Genomic DNA, 9,790 nt, shown 5'->3' on the forward strand with positions numbered 1-9,790 from the left:
ACTTTGGAAAATATTCCAATTTAGAATATATTTGGTATAGATATTTATTTTTATTGTTAACTTGATTTCTTTATTTGGAATAGAAAGAGAAAAACAACTGTCACACTCGACCCTAAACGACCTCAAACGACATCGGGCGTGAAATAGAAAGACCATAATCAATACTTAGGAGTCTCCAATTTATCCCAATATCATAATATCATATTATATTACAATTGAAATACCAAAATTCTAATTATAATTCTAACAATAAGCAACCAACTTCCAAACCTCGTCTAATCGGTTGGTAACCTTCTTTATATCATGTACTTTCTCACCTAAAAACATTAAAACATTTAAAAACGTGAGACAAAAATCTCAGTATCTCAAACTGTGCTTAATTATTATTTTCTCAGTAAAATTTGTCCTCAAAATTCATATCTTAATTATTTTCTCAAACACTATTTAAGCTTACCAAATTTTCATACGTAATCATCAATATATTCTCCCACTTTACTTCTCATTGATCACTAACATCGGTATCTCTCTAAACATCATTTATATAACTCTCAATAATTCTAAACTTCAACCCGATAAAGTTCAACAATAGATCTGCACTTTGAATTCAGATATCATTTATTCCAATTAAAGATTCCATAACTTGTTAAACTCATCTCATAATCTCCAATTTATAATCAACCTCCAAAACAATTCAGTGACATCTCCACATTTTCGCTTTTTTTTTTAATCACATCTATATTAACTTCAAAACTCATCATATAATTTCAAAGTCTCTTAACCTTACTTCACATCTGAGATACGTATATTTTTAAGCTAACTATTAAGCTCTCAAATATCAATTCCAAGTCATATAAGGATAAAAATCAAAACAAAAACCAAATTTTGGTTTAACGCGAAAATGACCACGATATTCCGTTTATAGCCTAACTTCTTCATACGGAGTCCGAATAAGACGATATAAATTCTATAAATTTAGACACGGACGTGACACCAACATTTAAAATAAAATAAATGAGTTTTTGTCCCATTTTTTTCCATCCACTTTGATATATATTTTAGTTAAGTCCTATTGACCCCTGTTTGGTAAATAATTTTTAGATGTTAGCGATTAGCTGATTTAGTTAACTGATTATGTAAACTTATCAGTTAAATTGTTAAATAGTTGTTTGTATAAAATTATGTTTCAAAAAAAAAAAAAGTTGTTTGTATAAAATTATAAATAATGATATGGTAAGGTCTTTATTTGGAATTAAAGGGTAATAATTAGCGGTAAAAATGTCTAGAGAGATGGAGCAATAAGCAAATTAAAAAAACTCATAATCAAAATTAGTTTTTTAGATTTAATACTCTTTCAAATCTCTCTTAACCAAACAATAATGTTAAAGGTTTAACTAATCAAAACCTTTAAAATACTCAAACCTCTAATTTTACATTCAAAAAAATTCTTTACCAAATGCGGTCATTGTCCTTACAACTTTAGTTTGCCACCTTAATGGATAAAACAAAAACTAAACAACTTAGTAGCAGGGTGAACTCATAGCCATTAAAGTGTGAAGTATATATTTTTGAAACCTCGCTAATATTAATAATAATTGATTAAATTATTAATTGTTATTATAATAATATAATTAATTATTATTATAATAATAAATATATTAGTATATTTATTATTATGATTATTATATTAAAAACTAAAATATAAAAATAAATAAATTAAGTTACATGCATTAAGACACGTATGCATTAAGACACGTAGTGTATTGCATATAACTTGTATCAATCTTAAGAGTTGACATTATCATCTATATTATATTATTTTTTCTTGAAATATGTGATAAATAGAGAAAAATTAATCGAAATTGATATTTGGTTCAATTGTTTCCAAGCAAAAATAATTCATTAGAATCGATTTGGTGAACTAGCTAGAAGTTTCACCATTAGAAAAACATAGAAAAACTTAAATATTAAATCGGGATCTACAATAGATTATAGGTTACATTATAATCTAATAGTGTAAATATAAATTTGATTTTAAAAGAATTTAATAATCTTAATTAAGGATTTGATATGTTTGACTTTATTATTAATATTTGCTCACATTTATTGTTTGTTTAGAAAAAGTTTTTAAAAGTTGTTTTCTAAGAGTATCTCTAAGAGACTCTTAGTACATTCTCTAAAAATAATATAAATAATTGATTCTTAGTGGTTTAAGAGTGACTAAAATATATGATCTCCAATAATACTCCTTATATTCACTCTTTATTTATTATTTTATTATTAAATTATTGTTTATTGTTATATTTACCAATGGTGTGAGGAGAGAGACTTCTCAATAATAAATTATAAATAAAAAATGAAGTTAGGAAACACTAAGAGATGGAGAGAGGCTCTCTATTAATAGAGAGGATGGAGAAGCTCTTAGTGATTTGAGGAGTCACTAAGAGACTGTTGGAGCTTATTTTTTTATTCTCTCTCCTCAAATTTTGACTTAAGAGCCAACTGATGTTGATTCATTTTGATACACATCAATTTCAATGTTGTTATGAGGTTATACTTCTAATTTTCTCATATCTTGGTCATCATGATCATGTGTAACATGTGGCTGAAATTCTTCTTCTTGAATATGTAATTGATTTTCCATATTCGAAAATCCATGAATTGACACATCTTGGGTGCATTTTTCATGATTATCAATGACAATTGTCTCCCTTGAAGAGTTCACTTGGGATCCCTAGTGACATACATTTCGTTGTATGTAGATCATAACATCGATATCCTTTCTTCATATCAGCATATCCAAGGAACATGCATCATAAGGCATGAGGTTCGAGATTTCCGATGGATCGGTAAACATATACCGTGCAACCAAAAATTCTTGGTTCAAGGTTCAACAGAGTTGGTGCATGTACAAGGTTATAGAGTTTGCTACATGGTGTTTTGAAGTCAAGAACACATGATGGTGTTCGATTAATAAGGTATGGTGCAAAATGAATGGCTTTACCCCAATATGTACGAGGGACATGCATGCCAAAGAAGGATGCTCAGACAAGTTCTAAAACCTATCCCCAATATGGCTTTGATGTCCCAAATATGGCTTTTATCAGTCTTCCTTTCTTTTTGAGAGGTGAGAGAAGATATTGTCTGCTGCAGATTTTGATTCTTCCATGGTATGTCGCTGGTTGTAATCATCTTGCACAAACGCATAACTTGATTCAAGATCCATAGGTGGGTCTTTTCATAAAATCTCACTTTGTGCTTTGTTAAATTCAGAGTCTAATCCAGCCAAAAAACTATGAACACAAAGACAAGACATGATTTTATGTTGCAACACGATTCTAGCAATGGTCCCCTCTTGTTCTACAGATCGAGCATCAATTCCTTGAAATATACCAACCATTTCGCTATAGTACACAGGTAAAAACCGACCATTTTGATGAGTAATGAAAGAACGACGATTTAATTCATACAATTGTGCTTCTTATGTACCATCAGAAAATGCCTTTACAACAACCTCCCATATTTCTTTAGCGGCTTGAAGACATATGAAGCGTTGGATCAAGGTTGGGCTCATTGAGTCAATAAGCCAACACTTGACATCAATAAACCATGTTTCCAGGTTCTTTTCTCTGGCAGTTGGCTCCAGTGTTTGTTCCATTGAGAGAGTCGGCCTTATTCCAAGCTCCAATGCACAGCTCCATTCGTTGCAACCATAGTTGATAGTTCGCATCATCTAGAATGATTCCGCTGGGTAATGGTGAATTAACATTCGAATTTTGCACAATGACTTAAGGTTCAACAGTGGTAGTTTCGAATAACTTAGGAGTTTCAGTCATGGTTACAAGATTTGGTGGGGCTCAAATTTTGTTCGGTAATACGCCCTTATACCATGTAGATTCAAAAAGGAATTTCAATCATTTTCAATATCTTAATAAGTAATACAAGGTCATAAATAGATTACAAGAGAGTCATCTAGAATTAACATTCCTAAAAAGAATAAATCAATTCTGAAACTATCGGTATATAAAATCATCTTTTCCTAAATAGTGGAGTGAGAGTTACAGCTCACACCAACACAAAACACATAGACAACTTAAAAGGAATCTGAAATTTTGATAATAAGTAATATAACCACTTTAACTTAAGGATATATACTGTCATGGCTCTATTTCCATCTTATAAAGGAGAGGAGAGGTTGTAATTTAAACTAAAAAAGAGCGATAATACCGATATTAAAGAAATTAAAGAAAGAGTAATTTTGTAACATGAATTATTAACTCTCCTAAACCCACCTAATTACCATTCTTCCAAACAAGTGTATTATTAACCTTCACTAACTCCTCGATCGAGACCCTCCATCCAATCAAATCTGGAGATTTGATAAAGGGCGGCCCGGTCGCACTACGCGTCCCCGCTGAGCGAGGGTCCGGGGAGGGATCCCACCACAAGGGTGTACTGGGGGCAAGCCTTCCCCTGCCAATTTATTTGGCAGGAGGCCGCTCCTAAGACTCGAACCCGTGACCTCTTGATCACACGACAACAACGTTTAAAATAAGACTATTCCATTTCAACACTTTAGCTGCTAAAATGTTGCTAGTGTAGGTTGCATACAACATAGCTTCTCCGGCAAAAAGCATCCAGAAATCCTTGATCATTCTGAATTTGGTGCATTTAGCCCTTATCTTTTATTCAAGACATTAAGCCTCTGATCTGTTAATTTCTTTTAAATGACCGAAAAACGGAACCACTACCATTTGGAAGAAATTTTCTAACAAGACAGGCACTTGATCAATAATAGTCAACATAAAACGTGCACGATGATAAAAAATTTGCCGACTCTATTTACCAAGTTTGCCATGTGATAAAAGCATAAAAGACAATGGAATGTTTCATTCAATCTACTATTTTAGTATTTCCTACTATTATGGTATTTTTGTGGAGCAAGGTTATGCTATTCTTGTGGAGCAAGGTTGTATTACATATTTGTGAATACAAACCTTACCTATTAAGTAAGATTTAACCTGGGCTCGTATTTTGTAATAACGAAAACATAGTTAGTCAGCCTGGGAGAATTGTAAGAACATGAAACGCATGAAGAGTTTAGTTTAGTAATCCAAATAGTTTTATTTTCGACCTACTTTTTAATTTTGGATAAATTCTTGTCCGATATTTAAACTGCTTTGAGTTACATAAGAAATGCTTACCAGAAATATAATCCTACTCTATCATCTATATTCCTCAGGCAAGCGGTATCCAGGCATGACTAGTTTGCCAGCCAACATCTTCCCCGTCTTAGGCATGACATGCCAGTGCATAGTCAAATTGAATTCTTTACCGCGAAGATTGTTTCCCTACACATTCAAAGACAATGTTTAGGCGTTCAAATTCAACCACAAAAAGATAAGAAACGGTCTGAAAACCATCTTCATGAAGGAGAATACCTGATCGACGAATCGATACTTGTTACCAGTCTGAATCTGAAATTTTGCACGATCTTTGGCTGGTATAATAGTATCCCAAAGTGACACCTGATATCAAAACATTTTAAGCATTGGATTAAAATACATTTGCCACAACATCCTAGTGCATTTATTTGTAACAGGGAGACATTCTTGGGCAAAATGATATCATCACCTCATTCTTTATATTATGTTAACCATGTTTAAGCCGAAAGACAATAATTGAAAAACAAGCAAACTAATATCTAGATAGAGGTACCTGATTCAAGGAATTTTTGGGGGTTTTGTACTCTGCAGCTAGAAACACAAATACCTGCAATAAATAGCAACATGATTGTCATATACGCCGGAGAAAGCCCCTAATCCCATTATTCAATCTGTGCAGCTAGAAACACAAATACCTGCAATAAATAGCAACATGATTGTTATATACACTGGAGGTACATTTATTTTGCGCAATGGGCTTACATTAAAAATTTGTCTGTTGAAATGACTACAAAATCATAATTAGATTGAGAAAATTTAACAGCATTTTTTTTTCAAACAAAATACCTGTTTAGTGTTCCATGTAAACAACGACTGTAAATCAGCTGTTATATTCATTGTGAGGCTGACCTGCATCAAATGAAAAACAATTTAATTAACATCATATCATTTCCCATTACTATATGTATATATCCATGCATATATTTACAGCAAAAATTGAATATCATATATAAAGAGCTTCACACTGTAAATCATAAATTGGAGGAACTCAGTTATAAGAAAACATTATGAGACTCCTCTTGGCTTACATATTTGGAATATCACATCACATACAAGAAACTTTATTGCAATCAACATTCTTTTCTGATTTGCAGCTCCCAGGAGTTAAAACAAAAAATTCTTGGATGATGATATATTACAATAGCAGAAAGCTCGCGCTTTCATCAAGGTCTGGGCTTTTTGCATTTTGCTAATTAATAAATAGATTGGCGACTATATGCACGAAGTCTAGTCAACACCAATATTGTGGTAAAGTGGGAGTAACTGGGGCTTTCCGCAAAGTATTTACATTATCTGCTAAAGCAGGAACCGACATCCTCAGCTCGTATAAGAGTTCAAAGAAAGATGATGTACTTCTGAGTGTACAGTAAGTTATCAGATTAACCACATAATTACAAATATAAATAAACAAAAAATTACTGGATGTTAAATGGTATACATCACAATATGAAGATTATTAGGCATCTAACCTACAATTTGCAACCAAATTCTGTAATCCATATGCATATATAACATGTCAGGAGTCAAATAACTAAACTTTAAAACAACAGACTCCTAAATCATTAATATTAACAACCAAGCATAAAAAAAATCCCAAATATACTATTCATGTACTGGATCAATGGAACATATTATCTAAAATATAACCAGACACAGGTACCAAATATTGAAGCTCGTGTTTAATAAATAAAAGCTTAAATTACCTCATCATGTCCATGTGTCTTCTTTTGAAATCGATTGATATTCAATATCTACAATACAAAGAACCAAAAATCGAAGCCCACTGTTACAACTAATGGCTTATGTTTTCGAATTCCTAACAAATCCAAATGCATGTAAAATTGTAAATGCACATAGACGAAAATAATCAGTGTACCTGGATTTGGGCAGAGGGAGATGGAGAATTAAGTTTATCAGAGACAGAGGCCAAAGCACATATTCCAGCTAAAATGGTGATAGCAAAAGTTAACAAAGCGTTGGCCCTGTAACCAAAGGAATGCATATCTGCAGCTCTGATGTTTTACTTGAGTATTCGTGCCGTTTGTTTCAGTGAACTGCCTGCACATAGTGGTAAGTCTAGAAATTAGCTTTTTCAATGGTAGTGTTGGTTATTGTTGCAATTTTTTTGGTCTAAAAAAGAAGACTCCAGGAGTAGATATGTCAATTGGTAGGATATCTCATGCAAAACTATTATCATTGGACCCTGTAGTTGTCAAGTTTAGACATTTGGCTTCGAACTTTGATTTGGTGAGAGATAACATCTGAACTTTGATTTCAGTTTAAAATTTAAAGTTCAAGGGGAAACGTTCAAGCTTATGGGGCCAAATCAAAGTTCCAGATTGAGGAATGTGATAAAATCGTCCATTAAGAGGTACATTTCATTCAAAATCAAAGTTAAGTAAAAATTTGGCCAAGCAAAGAGGCCAAAAATATTGTTTTCCCAAATCCATTTGAATAATAAAAGTACTGGTGCCTATCCCAGACTTCTTTAGAATTTCCCTTCATTATGCATAAATCCACATACCCATCCAAATCGAATCTGATAAAAAAAAAAAAAAAAACTCCCAAATACTACTAGAAACTGCATAGAAACCAGTATAAATCTTCATAATAGGCTATATAATTAATCCCCCCAAACTAAGTAAAGAACGACCTAAACTAATCCTATTGTACACTCTAAATGTAGGGAAACAGTATAAGGATCTCTGCTCATTCCTGAACCTGCTTAATGGAACAGTTGTCCACAATTCCACGCCTATCACAGACCAACTTGCTCAAAGAATTAATCGTACCTGTTTCTGAACCCGATCATACCAAACGGTTCTCTAGTTGTTATCTATGCTTATTAAATCTAAGCCTTAGGCTTATTAGATCTAAGCCTTAGGATGATTTTATTCTCCACCACGGTAGAATTCTAATAAGCCTAAATCTAGGTGACTGCCAAACAGGTGAAATTTACCGTCATACCAAATCCGATTAACAATATCAGTAACTACCCAAATCTGCATAAATTCTCGTATAACACATGAACAAATCACATACACGACCCGAAGGACTTTCACTTCGTAATCGCAGAGAGAAGATGAAAAAAAAAATTAAAGAAATTATCTATCATCATCAATCAGACCAAAAATCATGACAATCCCGACAGCTAAGAAATTTTTACACAAGGAAATAGAAATTAAGGTACAGTATCGCAACCGAAAGAGATCGACGGTGAGAAGTCGGAAATGCAAATATAAAAGATAACAAAAAGGGAAATGCGAAACCTGCGAATTCGACAGAGCACTGCGACAAACTTGATGGCTGCTTGCGTCGGACGAGTTTTGAACGGTGGACCGAAGGCAGTGAAGACTGAACAGAAACAAAAGGAATCAGAGGAGGCAGAGTGAGCAAAGTATTAGTTTGGGGGCAACAGTGGTCAAATACACTGGTGTAATTTAATTTGTAATAATCTCATCAAAATTTTAAGAGAATTTTTACAGCACTCCGGTGTATGAGTGATGATGTACTCCAGCCAATGAAAATAAAACACCTCATTCAAAATTTACAACTCAGCATCAGTTTTATAATTATAATAATAATAATAAAAAAAGCAGAAAGCATCCGAGACCCCTAATCTTTCATTGTTTGGCGCATTAAGTCCTCGATCTTTCATCTAGACACATTAAGGTGCTGTTTGATAAAACTGAAAATTAAGTGCTGAAAAAATAAGTACTGAATTTTAAGTGCTGAATATTATAAGTGCTGAAAATATTGAATGATTTAATTTATATAAAAATATTAGTTGATAATGTTTAACTTAAAATGTTAAGTTAAATATTTTGACTTATCAAAATAAGTGGTTTTTAACTTAATTAACTAATTTAAGTGGTAGAGAAACAACGTTATCAAACGCACTTAAATTAAATGAGTGCTTAACATTTTAATTTAAGCAAATAAGTGGTTTATCAAACAAGAATCTCTGATATTTTATTGTTTGGTGCATTAAACCCTCAATCTTTCATTTAGACACATTGAGTCCTTGATCTTTCATATATGGGTCTATTAGGCCCTTTCGTAAATCAATTCATATATGAGTGTATTAAGGGCTTGTTTGGTTAGATACATATAACCGCATCGTTTAACATTTTCTCTGGACACTATAATATTTTGGAGTTTTTCACGAAAAGTTGTTTGTAGTTACTTATTATTACAAAATTATCCTTCTTATTTTCATAAAATGTGTTTCATTTTTAACATTTTTTTTATTTTTAGAACATAATTATCGAAAAATAAGGTTTTGTTGCTTTCAAGAAATTTTTTATTTTTTATTTAAATTATTTTTATTAATTTATATAATATATTTTTTATTTTGTAATTTATTTGTTGATTAATTTAAAATATATCCATATTAGACATTTTAAATACTAGCGGTAACAGATCAGTATAATTTTACCAAACATTACTAATTAAACAGCTAATAACAAACAATCAACTCTGTTAAAAAAAACAAACAACCAACAACAACAACAAACAATTTACTACAACCACAAACAACTAGTATCAACAACATCCATTAGCTAACG

General features: G+C 32.0%; 1 protein-coding gene across 1 annotated transcript; it reads right to left on the bottom strand.

The window, feature by feature from the left end:
* Nucleotides 1-5,069: 5,069 nt before the first annotated feature.
* LOC136207142 (signal peptidase complex subunit 3A-like) lies at nucleotides 5,070-8,656 on the bottom strand. Its single transcript, XM_065998428.1, has 7 exons — nucleotides 8,492-8,656; nucleotides 7,099-7,280; nucleotides 6,926-6,973; nucleotides 6,009-6,071; nucleotides 5,716-5,769; nucleotides 5,439-5,525; nucleotides 5,070-5,348 (listed from the first exon to the last, which is right to left on the bottom strand). Exons 2-7 carry the CDS (start codon nucleotides 7,222-7,224, stop codon nucleotides 5,223-5,225), a joined length of 504 nt encoding a protein of 167 aa, XP_065854500.1. The 5' UTR covers nucleotides 7,225-7,280; nucleotides 8,492-8,656; the 3' UTR covers nucleotides 5,070-5,222.
* Between the last annotated feature and the right edge of the window lie 1,134 nt (nucleotides 8,657-9,790).

The sequence above is a fragment of the Euphorbia lathyris genome, chromosome 9 (assembly GCF_963576675.1).
Source record: "Euphorbia lathyris chromosome 9, ddEupLath1.1, whole genome shotgun sequence".
NCBI lineage: Eukaryota > Viridiplantae > Streptophyta > Magnoliopsida > Malpighiales > Euphorbiaceae > Euphorbia > Euphorbia lathyris.